Raw genomic sequence first — 17,310 nt, forward strand, 5'->3', positions numbered from 1 at the left:
TTTCTCTCCCCCTCAAAGGAACAATGCCTCTTCTCTGACCCTCACTCTTAGTTAATAATATCCTTTCCTAGTTCATTGTTAAAAACCAAGACACAACAGAAGAGGCAATGGAGAGAACTTCTGCCAAGCCCAGCACATAACACACTGTCAGTCCCTGTTCACATTCCTGCCTGCCCCTTTTGCATGACTGTCTCATACGGGCCATCCCCTCCCAACCAGTCAAGAGCACTGTCCCAAAGGTATCCCCACCCCTATACCATCACTATTTGGCTTGCCTCTGGATCTCTTCAGCAAACAATTATTTCACCTACATACCAGGAAGCAAAACCTTATTTTACTTTAACTCTTATTTTAGGTTCAGGGGTACAGGTGCAGGTTTGTTATATTGGTAAATTCATGTCATGGGGGTTTATGGTACAGATTATTTCATTACCCAGGTACTAAGACTAGTACTCAAAATTATTTTTCTGCTCCTCTCCCTCCTCCCACTCTCCACCCTGGGGAAGGCCCCTGTGTCTGTTGTTTCCTTCTTTGTGTTCATAAGTTCTCATCATTTAGCTCCCACTTATGAGTGAGAACACGTGGTGTTTGATTTTTTTTTTCCTTTTTTTGAGGCAGAGTTTCCCTTTTGTTGCCCAGGCTGGAGTGCAATGGCGTGATCTCAGCTCACCGCAACTTCTGCCTCCTGGGTTCAAGCGATTCTCCTGCCTCAGCCTCCAAAGTAGCTGGGATTACAGGCATTCACCACCAAACCTGGCTAATTTTTTTAATTTTTAGTAGAGTCGGGGTTTCTCCATGTTGGTCAGGCTGGTCGCAAACTCCCGACCCCAGGTGATCCACCGACTTCGGCCTCCCAAAGTGCTGGGATTACAGGCGTGAGCCACCGCACCCAGCCTGGTTTTCTGTTCCTGTGTTAGTTTGGTAAAGATAAGGGCCTCCAGCTCCATCCATGTTCCTGCAAAATACATGATCTTGTTCTTTTTAATGGCTGCATAGTATTCCACGGTGTATATGTACCACCTTTTCTTTATCCAATCTGTCATTAATGGGAATTTAGGTTGACTGCATGTCTTTGCTATTGTGAATACTGCTGCAATGAACATTCACATGCATCTCTATGGTAGAACGATTTCTATTTCTCTGGATATATACCTAGTAATGGGATTGCTGAGTCAAACGGTAGTTCTGTAACAAACCTTTTTGACTGCACCCTCCTCTGCAGCTGCCAGGCATCTCCCTGTTTCACTCTGTGGCAAAACTGCTCCATGGTGTCCTCTGCACTCAGCTCCAGTTCCTCTCCTGTGAAACCTTCCCCTGTCAGGAGGTCTTTGGGGACCACTGAACCAACGCTGCTCCTGTCAAGGTCATCAGTCATCCCCATGTTGCTGCATCCTGTGGTCAATATCAGTCACTTCCCAGGCCCCATCTCACTTGACCCATCACAGAAGCCTTCGACTCTGTTGATATTTGTACCATGAACTTTATTCCACAAATAATAAAGAAAGGTTTTGAAAACCAGATCTTGTCATCAGTTTTTAAAATTATGTTATAATGGATACATACAAAAGAAACTGTGGAATGCATATATTAATATTCAGGTTAGATACAAATGTGCCCTTCCCACCCTGTTGAGTCTTACACATGTGGGGATATTATTCCCTTGCACAAATTAGGAGAGGGGGGTCAGAGAGGTTAAGACACCTGCAGGAGGCAGAGCTAGGATTTGAACCCAACTCTGACTCTAAAATCTGTATTTCATCCAGTAGGCAGCACTGCCCTCAAGGAAGATCCAGGTTTTTTGGAGCCTGAGGTAAATACATTTCAGAGCCTGTTTTCAAAATATAAACTATAAAACCACAGTAGGTTTTTTTTTTTTTGTAAGGTGCTGGTGCAGGGGAAAGAGGAACTTTGAAGCCTAAGATTTGTTAGCTTCCCAATAAAACGTGTCTCTTCTCTGTTCCTGCCCTACTGGGAATACCCAAACTGGCTGTCTGTTGTTTACTCACTCAACACGCACTTACCGAGCACCTAGTATCTGTCAGGCTTGTTCTGGGCACTTAACATACATGAGTGAACCGAAGAGCCAAAGATCCCTGCTTGCAGAGCCTACTAAATACAAATCAACAACAGATGCATATCCTTAGCATTTAGAGCAGGTTAGAGGTGATAAGAAAACTTAGAGCCAGCTATGGGGATAGGGAATGGCCAGGTAGCCTAGGGGTGAAGTGCACTGTGAAATAGGGTGTTCTGGGTAGGACTGGCTGAGAGGAAGGCCGGGGATCAGGGTGTGGTAGAAACCTAGTCACCCTTGAGGCTGCCGGGAAGGTACCCTGCTGATTGGTTATGAGGCACTTATGGCCTTGATCAGCAGATTGGCCTGAAGTACCTAGGGCTGAGTGGTCCGGGGCAAAAGCTCGGCCCAAGGCGAAGCAGCTTGTTATCAGGCACTTATGGCCTTGATCAGCAGATTGGCCTAAAGTACCTGGGGCTGGGTTGTCCAGGGCAAAAGATCAGCCCAAGGCGAAGCAGCCTTGTCTGGTGTTCCCCTGACAGCAGGAACACACCTGTGTGTGCCACCAGCCTTGGCCCAACTTCCAGCGGCAGCAAGAGCTGTGGAGCCCCAGGTCGGCTGCCTGAGGCCAGTTATGCACAAGTGGGGTCCCCCGCCCCAGCTCTCCTGGTGGACAATGACAGGATATGAGAAGTTGGCGATGATGCTGTTCCCTAGGGAGAAGAGCTGAGGGGTGGCAAGAAGGGCCTAACCCAGCAATGGGGTCAGGGTGGGGGACACGTATCTGGAGCCCAGATGCAGCCAGCCAGGGGTGGGGGAGCACAGGCTCAGGGGTGGCTCCTGTGCAGGGACCTGACTGATGGCTTCAGGTGTGGGTGGTCACTCAGAGGGACGCCTCGGCAGAACTCGGGCCCTTCTTCTTGGTGGAGGCCCAGTTGGGGGAGGGGTGCACCAGCGGGACAGAGAAGGGTCTTTCCAGGGGGACCAGGGGGCACATGTGGAGCCTGGGCAGACGGGGTGGCCAGGGTGGGACCCATACCCCTGCTCCACAGGAACCCCCAGCTCCCCAGGGCACCCCATCCCCCCCACCCCCGCCCACAGTGAACCTGCCACTTCCCCTAGGCCTCCAGTGGGCCAAGAGCCTGCATGTGGGAGGGGGAGTCAGAAATGCAACTTCAAGGAGTCAGCCCCAGTTGCCTGGGCAGGTTGGCGGCCCCAGCCCAGAGCCATGGCTTCCTGGGCACCCCCACCCCATCCCTGTCCCTGTCCGGTTCCCAGGAGAGGGCTCCATCTCCTTCCTCCTAGTTCACATTCACCTTGACCAACACCTGGCACCCTGGTGGGACCCCCAACCCCAGTCTCCCTTGGGGGTGCTCTGGACTAGCAGGGCCAGGGCTCTTGGGGCCCCCTGAGGTGGAGAGGGGGCACAGGGTGGGACTAGGGTATGGGTAACCGCCACAAACAGTCATCCAGGAGTGTCAGCAATGAAAGAAAATGAATTACTCTTTCCAGACAGTATGGGGTCTTCCAGATAGTGTTTCTGCTACTGCTGAACTGAGGGAACTGAGTGCATGAGCCTTGGGGAAGACCTAGGCATGGGTTCTAAACTCCTTCCCAGCTGCCTGACCCCCAGAGCCCATCCTCTGGTCGTGGAGAAATGGAATTACAAATAAAATCTTCTCCCATCCCAGCAAGCCTCTCTGCAGAGGAAGAAGAGAAAGAAAAACACTTTTATCCTTGAAAAAGGATTAACCCAGAGTGAGATGCGCATCACGGGCAATGATCCGCTAAGAAGCTGCAAAGACAGACAGAAATCTCACCGCTAATCTAGCCAGTGGGTCCAAACCATTGCACACGTTCTCAAGAGAAGCCATGCCTAGTCCTCAGGTCAGGGGGCCTGCACAGCACTTTTGGTCACACCGAGTTTACAGAGATTCAACCTCAATTCACTCGACAACCTGCGTCTGCTATTTGACTTCATACAAAGGAAAAACAACCCTTATCTTTATGATAGGAGGTAGATTTATCACACAGGGCAAAAGTTAGGTTCCCGCCCTCCCATGGAGACTGGGAGATAGGGACCTGGCTGCTCTGATGATAACGTTTCAAAGATTGGGATCCCAGGTCCTTCAGGAACACAGTCCTGGGTTGCAAAGCTGGCAAGAGGCTTATTTAGCTGTCAAAAAGCTTTGCATGCCCCTCAAAGGGGCAGAGGAAGGATTTAAAATGACAAGTTTTCCAAACAAAATGCTCTAAGAAAAGGGACAGAGGATACCTCTTCCTTTAACAAGAAGAATTAAGCCTCTTCATTGTTTTTCGTTTTTTTTTTTTTCCCTAACATTGTTTCTGAGAGCATTGCCCCATGACTCCTGAGATGTGCCACCAGTTCTGCCGAGCCTAACACGGGGTTTCTGGAGTGAAAAGTTCTGTTTTTCCTTATTGCTTAAAAAATTAAAATCTCAGCTTGTTAGTATTTTGTATAAATCTGCATGTTCCCTTCAAGAAAACCTTATCTCTGAGGAAGTGAGGTGAGATGTGGTTAAGGCAGCTCCCAGGCTGCCTTGGTTTGCCCCCGCCCCTCATATAGGCTTCCCTGGTCACCCCTCACTGTCGCAAAGTAAGACCTGAATATGAAAGCTTTCACATGCAGCCCAGATCTACGCACCTTTGGGTTTGCACTTCAGGCATTGTCTGCAGTAAGTGCTCAGTTCCAGGCCAGCTTCCAGAAGCTCCAAGACTCATCCCTTTATTCAGGAATTGAAAATGAACTGGAACTGAAGACTTTTAAACTGGAAGACATTTCAGAAATGATCAAATTTAATAGTTCCCAACCTTCTGGGATCGCAGACACCTTTGAAGATCGGATGTAGAAAGTAAGCCCACAAATTTGCACACCATTGCAAGTTTAAGGAGCTGCTGTGGTGCCCACAAAGCAGCGCTTCATGTTTCAGTTGAGGAGGCTGCAGCTGAGCCCTGTCTCCCGAGGCAGAGGTCTGAGTTTTTAATGGGAACAATAGCACCCATGTCACAGCAGGCAACAGAAGCTCACTGGCTACACCAAGTCTCATTTAGAAAACTCTGGGCCTGGCGTGCTGACTCATGCCTGTAATCCCAGCACTTTAGGAGGCCGAGGCAGGCAGATCACGAGGTCAGGAGTTTGAGACCAGCCTAACCAACATGGTGAAACCCTGTATCTACTAAAAATACAAAAATTAGCCGGGCATGGCGGCGTGCACCTGTAGTCCCAGGTACTTGGGAGGCTGAGGCAGGAGTATCACTTGACTGGCATGAATGTTAAAATAGGCATCATTAGATTATTCAGAATGGACTCTGTGACAATCAGTTACAGATTATGAACAAGACTTAAGGCCTTGCAAGGCAAGAATTAACACACACCCTAGAAACCACAGAGTCTCCTTCAGTGGGTTTTAAATTGACCCAGGATATTGTGGCTGACTTTCCTACCTGACTCTGGGACAGCATCACGTGGCAGAGGCAGACCCCTCTCTCTGAACTGAAGCATTCTTTTGTACCAACTTCACGGTCTTTAGACAAAGCTGAACTCTTTCAACCAATTGCCAATCGGAAAATCTTTGAATCCACCTGTGATCTATAATGCCCCCTGCTGCTTCACAATATCCCACCTTGTTAGGCCCAGTCAATGTACACCTTCCATGGATTAATTTATGATGTTACTCCAATTCCTGTCCCCTCAAATGTAGAAAACGACGGCCCCAGCACACGTTTTCAGGACCTCTTGAGATCCCCAGACCGTGGTCACTCATATTGGCTCAGAAGATACCTCTTTCAGATCATCTAACAGTTTGATTTTTCTGTTAACAGGCACCACCACAGGCCTTGGCACACCCTTCACTCAGCTTGGGTTTCCCAAACCGGCTACCGGCCCCCAGCCCTCCACTCCCAACCAGCACACTCTTCATCTCACCAGCAACTCCACCTGTGCTCATGTGGGTGGGCCTCTGTTGGCTGCCGATCTGCACCCGTTTCCCACCCCTCCTGACTGCAGGGCACCCCCTCTGTGGGCAGTGCTCACTGTCACTCAGCCCCTCAGCCCCTCAGCCCTTGAGCTCCCTGGGGCTCTCCATCTCTATGGGGTGCTGGCATCCTTCGGCCAGGACTCCTTTAATATAACCTGGATTCTGCTATGAAATGTACAGTCCCCAGAAAGTGTGACTGAGTCCCCATGTAAACCTTCTCTGTCACCTGGAATGTGGGGCATAGCCCCCACCTTTCTGCTGTTGGTGAGCAAGGAAGCAGACAGCTTCAACTGGGCTGGCAAACACCCGACATCCTATGCAGTGCCAGTCTTGGCAGGAAGCTGATGCCACCCACAGAATGGCAGAAAAACCAACAGGTCAAACCTACTTTCAGGTCACCCTGTCTGTCTTCCTGGAGTTGGCAGTTTCATGGGCCATTAGATCACCTCTCTTACTTATGACAATTTTAGGTGGCTTTTCAACAAGTGCAACATAAAAGTCCTAACTGTCAAGTTCAACCCTCCTAACAAAGTTATTCTGGATGTGATGTCTCCACCATCATCCTGTTCCCAGAGCCCCATCAGGTGTGTCCTCCTGGGCGGCAGCCTCGCTTCCGACATCTGGTGCCTTCATGCCAAGTCCAGGCCCGGCACACCTCAGGTCCTCGGGAACTGTTTGTTGAATGAATAAATGAATCTTTCAGGTCTGACAAGGAAAGCCCAGGCTTTTATCAGGAAAGCTACAAAAATGCAGAAGTCACAGTAAATCCTGGGAGCAAGAGACGCCTGAATGTCAAGTGAGGTCGCTGTGTTTTGAGGAAGCCACAGCCACAGGTGAGCATGGAGGGAGAGACAGCACACAGGGACGGAGCACAAACCTCTCCCCCTCCAAGTGACCGGCAGGTTTCTGACTCTGAATATTGGTCAGACTCACACTAGAAGTACTCAGTGGTGCTTTGAAGCAGCTGCTCACTTCTTGTAATTCCTAGGCCAACTCCTGCTTGACACTGAACTGTTCTGAGAACACTCTAAAGATAAGCCATGGACTTCCTGCCCAGACTTGATGCTCCTTAGACTTTTCCTTGGAGGTGGTGTTGGGTACCAAAGATCTGGAATCTCAGCAGCCTCCACTGGCTGGCCCTGGGTTCCTGCTGCTGACTCCCAGCTTCTGGTTTCTGCTGAGGAAGGCTGCAGGGCAGCACCTTTAGGGGAAGCCTTGACTTTTCCAGATCTGGGCTCTCTCCAGTGTTTTCCTGAATGCCCCTACCAGAAGCCTGGCTGTCGTCTCTGAGCCCTTCCTCATCCTCCTCCCTGTGTGAATCATTCCAACTCCTGCCATTTCTGCCCCAAGTGCACCTCCATGTGGCTCATGTCTCACCTTCTTGACTTCCTCCCTCTGTTGAAGCCACTGCTGTCTCATGGGCCTCTGCTAGCCCAGGTGGCTTCTTTGTGAACACAGAGCTAGGCACAGCCTCAAGCCATGCAGCCCACTGGATGCAGAGTTTAGCAGGCAAGCAATGCCTTTGAGCAAATAAGAAAAGGTTGCCTTTTCCTTTGGCCAGTCTCAGTTTCGTGCCATGGCTCATGGCTTGGCAACGGGAGGCCCGATTTTAGCTCCTACCAGCCCCTCTGGGCCAGCTGCTCTTGTACAGTGAGCACCTGCATCCCTGCACTGGGGGCCCTGCTGTTGCCTGGATGCGGCATGAGCCTTAAGGGGTAGCTGCTTCCATTCCCACCTCCTCAGATCCATTGTCCACCTGCAGCCAGAGTGAAGCACACACACGCATGCGCGCGTGCGCGCGCACACGCGCACACACACACACACACACACACACACACCCCTTCTCCCCTCTGTGCATATCAATGTCCTCCCCTTGCTCTTGGAATAGAGTCCAAACTACCTAACCTAGATGACGGGCCCAGCGTGGCTGATCAACAATGGGTTGGCTAATCTTTTAGGGAAGTTTCCCTTCAATAGCATGTAAGTTGGTGTGGAAAAGGGCTTTTTCTGTTAGGTTTTGCTTTTGCCTATCTTGTATATGTTGCATCCTTGTAATCGGGCCCCTTGAGATTTCAGCACCACACCATGTTTTAGTGACTGAAATAATGAACATTCTGATCAGACCGTTGCTGGCTTGCACATGTTAACCACTTGCTTTTGTCCAATATTCCTTGTTCCCACAACATAATGATAAACTGCTCATGTACTGTTTATTTGTCCAGCAGGAAGACATTCCTTCAGGGTCAGGAAAAGTTTGCAGAAGGAATGAATTTCTTGAAGGACACTGTGACCAGCTGCTGACACTCAGAAGCCTGGTTGCTCAAGGTGTTATCTGAGACTGAGGGAACAGACTTTTCCCCTCAATCCCCCTGAACTCCCCCTTCCTCACTCTCCAGCTGCATAAAAACATTCTGCTACTGCTTCTTTGTTGAACTGAAGTTGAGAGATCTTCCTCTCCTGCCTTCTTGCTTTGGCCAAATCGAATACAACTTTCTCTATCTCCAAGCACCCATGTGTCAGTGTTTGGGATCAGCTCCACGTCGGGTACAAGAGCATGAATTTGGGCCTCCCCAACATCTGCAGTGCAAAATATTTAACAACGGGTGTGGCACAGCCTCTGACCAACAGCCAGAACACACACAAGCCACACACAGCCATGCCTGTCAGCCGAATGTCAACCTTGCTCATGGCTGAAATGACCCCCAGACACGGGAAGTGCATCGCACACAACTGTTGACTGAATCAATGACTGGGTGGAGGTGGGGGTTGGTGAGGTGAGTGCAAGGAACTGCCAACAATCGATGCTTTGTGGACCAGGGAAACCTCAGCATGGAGAAGCCTAGCTGGGAAGGGCCTTGTTGCCAAGTGTGGGGACTCGGCTTCTGGCCAATGGTGACTGAGTGCAGGGTGAATGGCACAGTTCTCAGGCTCGTGGTATATGTGTACAGGGACCAGGGTGGATCTCAGAGAGTATCAAGTGTGCCAGGTGGCAGAAAGATGCTCAGGGCCTGAACAGGCAAGAGAGGTGGCAGGCCTTCCAGAAGGGCAAGGAACCCAGGCGGTTCCAGACCCTGAGTCTCCCCCTCCAGGCCATTCCCTTTGACTATAAAGGGGAATGCACACTGGGCTCCCTGCTGTGTTACAGCCCAGATCTTTGACCCTAGGATTGATGATTACCAAACATTCAGGAGCCAAGCAATGAGGCAGGCAGCCTGCTTTCCAGGGGTGAGCAAGCCCTGGACAGTATCTCCTGGATGCCAGTGAGCGGCTGACAGCTGAAGCTCCCTGGACACTCAAGGCTCTTGTGGTGACAGGTGAGGGGACTGGGTGGAAGGACAGTGCTCTGAGCATGCACCTTCCTTGGGATCTGGAGGCTGGGCTGTTTTTTATGCTTGGCACTTATGCCACCTCAGCAACCTAAAAACTTACAATAAAGCTGGAGGGAGCCTTTCCTGAAACTTGTGCTTGGACACAGGATTTCTGCGATGTATGGTCCCTGGAGAAGCACCAAAGGGTTGGGCATGTGGCCTGCCTGAGGTAGGTACTCTCTCAATGCACCAAGAAGCTGAGAGAGCCAGAAAAAGGAAACAGAGGGAAGAGTGGTGGGTAGTTCATCTATCAGGGCTTTATAGAAGGTATTTTATTCAATCTTCGAAACAACTCTAGAAGGCAGGTTTTCTTCTCCCCTGTTCTATAGATGAAGAAGTGGAGGCTCAGAGAGGTTAAGTGACATGCCCAAGGTCACACAGCTAGAAAGGCATGGAGCCAGATTCCAATGCAGGTCTTTCTGACCCTACCTTCTCCCAGTGGCAGAGGCCTGCTTCCTCATGGGCAAAAGCGGAAAGACACACCCTTAAGCAGGTCTCCCTGTTCCTGCAAGGCTGGAAGCCATGCAGGCACTCACGTCGTTTCCTCTCTCTTCCCCAGGCCTGGCGTAAAGGCGTGCAGGGAGGCCTAGCTCTGTTTCCTGGACTCAGTGACTTCAGACACAGAAGTCTGTCCATGGCTCCTTATCACATCCGCAAATACCAGGAGAGCGACCGCCAGTGGGTTGTGGGCTTGCTCTCCCGGGGGATGGCCGAGCACGCCCCAGCCACCTTCCGGCGATTACTGAAGCTGCCTCGAACCCTCATACTCTTACTTGGGGGGGCCCTTGCCCTACTCCTGGTCTCTGGCTCCTGGATTCTGGCCCTCGTGTTCAGCCTCAGCCTCCTTCCTGCCCTGTGGTTCCTTGCCAAAAAACCCTGGACGCGGTATGTAGACATAGCATTGCGCACAGACATGTCTGACATCACCAAATCCTACCTGAGTGAGCATGGCTCCTGCTTCTGGGTGGCTGAGTCTGAAGAGAAGGTGGTGGGCACGGTAGGAGCTCTGCCCGTTGATGATCCCACCTTGAGGGAGAAGCGGTTGCAGCTGTTTCATCTCTCTGTGGACAATGAGCACCGTGGTCAGGGGATAGCAAAAGCCCTGGTCAGGACTGTCCTCCAGTTTGCCCGGGACCAGGGCTACAGTGAAGTTGTCCTGGACACCAGCAACATCCAGCTCTCTGCCATGGGCCTCTACCAGAGCTTGGGCTTCAAGAAGACGGGCCAGTCCTTCTTCCACGTGTGGGCCAGGCTGGTGGATCTTCATACAGTTCATTTCATCTATCGCCTCCCTTCTGCTCAGGCAGGGGGTCTATGATTTCTTTCCTTCTGTATTGGTCAGAATAGAATCCATTCGGCTGTAGCAGCAAGCAATCCCCAACCTCTCACTGCAATGACCTTTCAGTGCAATAAAAGCTTATTGTCCATTAACATCTGAGTCCCATGCGATTGCCTGTGGGGTAGCTTCTGGGTTTCTGCTTCATTCAGTCTTTTTGATTCCCATCTGTTTCATTTTTCTAGTGCCAGGATAATGTTGCATAAGAACAACCATAAAATGAAATCAATATTTATTTAGCTCATGAGTCTGAAGTCAGCAATTTTGCCTGAGCTTGGCTTGGGCAGTTCCTCTGGTCTCAGATTGCATTGTGCAAATGCAGTGGGATTGGCTGAAAGATTAGCTCAAGGTGCTTTTTCATTTTCCCTCAGGCTAGCTCAGGCAGGGTTTCAAGGAAATTGCAGAGGAGCAAAAACAAAAGCAGAAGCAAACAAACGTGTTTTCAAACTCCTGCATGCATCGCATCTTCCCCAAATTCAAGGAGAGAGGTACCTGCCTCTGTAATGAGAAGGGCTGCAAAGTCACATAGCAAAAGGGTGGAATGCAGCCTCGGGAGAAGAATTGGGGCCAGAGACACAACCAATCCACTCTAACTCCAGGGTCTCTGCAGAGAGAAGAAAGTGGCCTCAGAGGGGAGTGTGGGATTTACCATGGGCTAGACCTGGAAGTAGTATAACTCTTCCAGGGGATCATAACAGAATACCTGAGACTGGGTAATTTATAAGGAAAAGAGGTGTATTTGGTTCATGGTTTTGCAGGCTGTACAAAAAGCACAGTGCAGGCATCTGCTTCTGGTGAGGGCCTCAGGAATCTTTCACTTATGGTGGAAGCTGAAGGCGGAGCAGGTGTGTCACACGGCCAGACAGCACACAAGAAAGATGCTAGGTGCTTTCAAACAACCAGCTTACATGTGAACTAACAGAGCCAGAACTCATTCATTACCACGGACAGAGCACCAACCCATTCATGAGGAATCCACCCCTATGAGCGAAACACCTCCCACTAGGCCCTACCTCTAACATTGGGGGTCATATTTCAACATGTGATTTGGAGAGAACAAACATCTAAACTATATCAGTCTGCCTCTTACCCCAAAATCTCATGTCATCTCACATTGCAAAATGCAACCATCCCTTCCTGATAGTTCCTCAATGTCTCAGCTTGTTCCAGCATCAACTCAAAAGTCCAGAATCCATAGTTTCATCTGAGCCTCAAGGCAAATGCCTTCCACCCATGAGGCTGTTATATCAAAAACAAGTTACATACTTCCAAGATACAACTGTGTTACAGGTATTGGGTAGGCATTCCCATTCCAAAAGCGAGAAATTGGCCAAAAGAAAGAGGCAAGAGGCCCCACACATGTCTGAAACCCAGCAGGGCAAACACTAAATCTGAAACTTCCAAAATCATCTTCCTTAACTCCATACTGGTGAGAGGAGTGGGCTTTCAAGGCCTTGAGCAGCCCTGTCTCTATGGCTTTTCTGGGTGCAGCCCACATGGCTACTCTCACAGGTTGGGATTGAGCCTGTGGGTCTTCCATGCTGAGGTTGCAAGCTGCTGGTGACTCTACCTTTCTGGTGTCTGGAAGGCATTGGCCCCATTCCCACAGCTCCACTAGGCAATGTCCCAGTGAGGACCCTGTATGGGGTTCCAACCCTATGTTTTCCCATGGCTCTGCCCTAGTAGAGGTTCTCTGTGGGGTCTCTGCCCTGTGCAGGCTTCTGCCTGGGCACCCAGGCTTTTTGATACATCTTCAGAAATCTAGGTGGAAGCTCCCAAGCCTCCTTCACTCTTGCAATCTGCAAGCCTGCAGACCTAAAACCATATGGAAGGCTGGGCATGGTGGCTCACACATGTAATTCCAGCACTTTGGGAGGCTGAGGCAGGTGGATCACCTGAGGTCAGGAGTTGGAGACCAGCCTGACCAACATTGTGAAACCCCATATCTACTGAAAATACAAAATTAGCTGGGCATGATGGCACATGCCTGCAATCCCAGATACTTGGGATACTGAGGCAGGAGGATCACTTGAACCTTTGAGGCAGAGGTTGCAGTGAGCTGAGATCGTGCTGTTACATTCCAGCCTGGGTGACAGGACAAGACTCTGTCTCAAAAAAAAAGACAAAAAAAAAAAACATATGGAAGCTGCTAAGGCTTAGGGCTTGTACCCTCCAAAGCAGTGGTCTGCGCTGCACCTGGGGCCCTTTGAGCCAAGGCTGGAGCTGGAGAAGCTGGGATGTGGGAAGTAGCATACTGAGGTGACATAGGGCAATGGTGTCCTGGGCCTGGTCTCTGAAACCATTCAGTTCTCCTAGGTCTGTGGGCCTGTGATAGGAGGGGCCTTCTGAAATGCCTCTGAGGCCTTTTCCCACTGTCTTGAATATTAGCACCTGGCTCCCTTTTAGACATGCTAATGTCTCCAGCAAGTAGTTGCTCAGCAGGCTGCTTGGATTCCTCCCTGTCTACCACATGGCCAGGCTGCAAGTTTTATAAATATTTACACCCTCTTTCCATTTTAATTATAATTTCTGTTAAAAGAAATCCATTAGACAAATTAAATTTCACAGAGTAATTGAGCAAGAAAAATAAATATTTTGCAAGTCGGGCAGCCCTCAGAATCACAGCAGATACAGACAGACACCAGGGATGCTGTGTTGTCAAAGCAAATTTGTGGACAGAAAAAGGAAAGTGACATACAGAAAATGGAAGTGAGGTACAGAAACAGCCAGATTGGTTACAGCTTGGTGTTTGCCTTATCTGAGCATGATTCCAACAGTCGGCTGCCTGTGAGTGGTTGAAGTATGGCCAATGGGATTGGCTGAGACTCAGCTATTGCTAAAGAAGCATCCTCCTAAGTTAGGTTTTCAGTCTGCCTGCCTACTAGTTACATTACGGTTCACCCTTAAGAATTCAAGCATGGGAATACGAAGGCTTCCTCAGGCCGGATTTGAGTTTCATTTATCAACTCCCCTCTCTTTGTCAGACTCTCAATTTAGAGAGATTGATCAAAAGTTTAGGCATTGATGCCACTCTCCCACTATTGTAAATTGGCTCAGTATGGAATTCACAAGTCCTTTTAGTCTCAGTATGGAGTTCACAAGTCTTTACTGGTGTCACTATGAAGTTCACAAGTCACAACTTCACACTAGGTAAATGATTCTTTATGTTCTTGCTGACCTAGTTGAAGTGAGACCATTCAATTCTCAATGTATGGCTGCATACAAAACATTTATGACTTGAGAGGATGCAGCACACTAGGGAACTATTATTATGACTATCAAGAGAATAATATCAAAATACCAAGATGCACTCCTTAACAAGAGTTCTTATGAAATAAATGAAACCAACTTAAACAAGTCAAAGTTCAGGCAACATAGGCAGTTCAACAATAGTAAAGTTTAATTGGTCATAGTTCTTGTTTGAAATGTGATAGCAATTAAGGACCATAGTTCACTGTAAAGTGGCCTGATTTAAAGACGTAGCCATTTTCATTGTTACTCTGGTAACACAAGCCATACTAACCTGGACACCTACTAGAAGACATATAAAGACTAGAAACCTTTGGGAAACCCAAGCTTGCCATCCACCATTTAGGATGTCTACAAACCAACTGTTAGTTGCTCCTGTAAACACACCATGTTTTCCTCTTGAGAGACTTCTTTATTGTATTTGGTGTCAGTGTCTAAGGAAACAGCAGTATCAGCCACCTTTACATTAAGCTTTCTGTAGTAACAAAATCAGTAGAGAGAAAATTGCAGCATTCCATTTTGTTCAACACCAAACATAGGCCCCAGCTTGAGTAAAAAGGAGATATGAAGCTGCATGATGTTCCATTAACTGTAACATCTACCTCGTTTATTTTATTTATTTATTTATTTATTTATTTATTTATTTGTGAGAAAGGGTCTTGCTCTGTTACCCAGGCTAGAGTGTAGTGGGGTGATCTCAGCTCACTGCAACCTCTGTCTTCTGGGTTCAAGCAATTCTCCTGCCTCAGTCTCCCAAGTAGCTGGGACTACAGGCACATGCCACCATGCCTGGCTAATATTTTGTACTTAGGAGAGACAGGGTTTCACCATGGTGGGCAGGCTGGTCTCGAACTCCTGACCTCAGGCGATCCACCTGCCTTGGCCTCCCAAAGTGCTGGAATTACAGGCATGAGCCATTGCACCAGGCCACATCTACCTTTTGGAGAGTAGCTTCTACCTGTCTGGAACATTGGGATGTCTGATTGGCTATAAAATCCAAGACCCCAAATATGGATTAGCTTCAGATTCCATACAACTAGTATCCCACCACCACCAAGAGTGAGTCCCCAGGAACCCCACTGGAATCTTTCCTCAGTGGAAACTAGCTTATCTTTGTCTATTTCAAAGCTAGTGCTAATTTCAGTTAATGTCTATTTTGGCCTCCAATCATAAGAGCTGTTAGGAGAATTTTTAGGTGAAACTATTTGAAAGGCAGAAGTGAGCCAGACCAAACAGCAAGGTCTGAGTCAACGAGGAGGCAGAATGAAATGCGCAGATTATCCACAGACCCAGTATAGGCCCTTGGGAGTTGAAAAACAGGGCCACATAGTTGCATTTGAGCAGGGGTCAGTTAGATTTGTTCATTAATAAACCTGCACAGCTCCTGAACAAAATCCACTGGGAAATTGACCTTTTTGTGCTCGCCCTGTAGTATGTTGTAAGGGTGTATAACACATTTAGTAAAAAGAGACCCTGTTGAATTTAATCTGGTGATATTATACAAGCAATTACTTGTACTCACATAGGTAACTCCCGTATCTTGAGTGCATGATGCCTGAAAGCACAATATATCTTTTGCAGGCATCACTTGGACTGGTTTTCTATATTTTGGTAATGATCAGGTTATTAATTGAAACAGTTAAGGCCAGGCATGGTGGCTCACGCCTGTAATCCCAGAACTTTGGGAGACCGAGGCTGGTGGATCACTTGAGGCAAGGAGGTTCGAGACTAGCCTGGCCAACATAGCAAAATCTAGTCTCTACTAAAAATTCAAAAATCAGCTGGATGCGGTGGTGCATGCCTAGAGTCCCAGCTACTTGGGTGGCTGAGGCAGGAGAATTGCTTGAACCTTGGAGGTGGAGGCTGTAGTGAGCCAAGATAAGGCCACTGCACTCCAACCTAGGCAACAGAGTGAGATTGCCTCAGAAAAAAAAAAAAAAAGTTAAAGTGTTGCTTTTAGTGAGTGCAGGAAAGCAAGTAGCAGTGGTGTTCAGAATATCAAGGATAGCTTTCTATCCTTCCCTTGGAATTTTGGGGTGACTCTCATTGGCAACATGGAGAGGCATTGGCATTAGCAGAATTGTTTCCTTATTTTTTTGGCAATAAAAACAAACCCAATAAGCCACAAACTCTGGTTCTGTGCTAGAGCATACGCTCAAGCTAAAGCCATCCACTGATTATCATCCCATGGATTTTTCTGTAGGGAAAAAGAAAGAATTAGGGCAACAGGAAATGAGGAGAAAAGAAAAAATGTAAGGCTTTCATGATGATACAGAAGTCTTGATCTGTGATCTTGGGAAAGCTGTCCACAGCTAGAATGCCAGCTGCTCTGGAGAGATATTTCCTTAGACAGCTTTACCTTAAAGTCTCCAGCAGGTGTACAGTTCCAGGAGTCTGAAGAGGCCCTTCTGAGTTGTGAGGTGTGGACCCAAGTTTTAAGGCCCTGAAGCTTCACTGCAGTGTAGGTGTTGAGAAGATCTCAGCACGGTCCCTTCCAAAGAGTTGTCAAGAGCAGCCTTTCTCTGATGTCATTTCCAGAAGACACAATCTCCAGGTTCTAGACTGTGGAAGGTTTGATTATCCTCAGTTGGTGGATCTTGAAAAGCTTCCTTTATCTGGTGAAAGTACACTTTGGTATAATGGCCTTGCAGTACTCACTCATATCAGAATTTAGGAGACAGAAAGATGCATGAGGTTTTACTATTGGGGCATAGGCCTTCTAGTGACTATTTCATAAGGGATCCACTTCTGTTTTTTAGTGAGAGTGGATCTGATTGTCATTAAGTCCAATGATAGTACCTTTGGCCAAGGCAACCCAACTGATTCAGTTAACTTTGCCAATTTCAGTTTTAATATGCCATTTGTTCTTTCAACCTTTTCAGAAGACTGAGGGCGATAGGGACAATGGTAGTGCCATTGTGTCCATAACACCTTGTTTAACTGCTTTATAACCTGCCTAATAAAATGAATTCCCCTATTGCTGGGGATTTTTCCAGGGATGCTCCATAAAGGAAACACATTTTCTAATAATTTCTTAGCTACTGTCGCAGCATCAGCTTTCCTACACAGGAAGGCCTCTACACAACCAGAAAACATGGAAACTATTACAAGAACATACTGAGACCCCCACTGAAGGTGGCAACTGAATGAAGTCTATCTATAATTGTTCAAATGATCCATTAGGTGGTGAAAATACAATACACCACCTGAATCTTTTGTTTTTCCAGGACTATGGGTTTGACAAGCCAACATTGGTTATAAAATATTCTAGCAGGCTGGGTGCAGTGGATAATGCCTGTAAGCCTAGCATATTGGGAGGCTGAGGCAGGTGGATCACAAGGTCAGGAT

At 48.2% G+C, this 17,310-nt stretch overlaps 2 protein-coding genes across 2 annotated transcripts in view; one reads left to right on the forward strand and one right to left on the reverse strand.

Moving 5' to 3' along the window:
• Positions 1-3,284: 3,284 nt before the first annotated feature.
• Positions 3,285-17,310, reverse strand: part of LOC100967829 (putative ALMS1-like protein) — a 35,739-nt gene continuing 21,713 nt past the window's right edge. The window contains exon 5 of the mRNA XM_055107795.1: positions 3,285-4,800. Within this exon, the coding sequence (XP_054963770.1) occupies positions 4,758-4,800 (43 nt within the window). The 3' untranslated portion in view covers positions 3,285-4,757. The remainder of the gene's footprint in view (positions 4,801-17,310) is intronic.
• LOC100971190 (putative N-acetyltransferase 8B) lies at positions 9,689-11,313 on the forward strand. Its single transcript, XM_003846206.7, has one exon. It carries the CDS (start codon positions 9,769-9,771, stop codon positions 10,693-10,695), a length of 927 nt encoding a protein of 308 aa, XP_003846254.4. The 5' UTR covers positions 9,689-9,768; the 3' UTR covers positions 10,696-11,313.

Source organism: Pan paniscus, chromosome 12, assembly GCF_029289425.2.
Source record: "Pan paniscus chromosome 12, NHGRI_mPanPan1-v2.0_pri, whole genome shotgun sequence".
NCBI classification, from domain to species: Eukaryota; Metazoa; Chordata; class Mammalia; order Primates; family Hominidae; genus Pan; species Pan paniscus.

Excerpts from the sequence above, each read along its gene's own strand:
- LOC100971190 (XM_003846206.7), top strand. The coding sequence starts at position 9,769 with ATGGAGCCAGATTCCAATGCAGGTCTTTCTGACCCTACCTTCTCCCAG.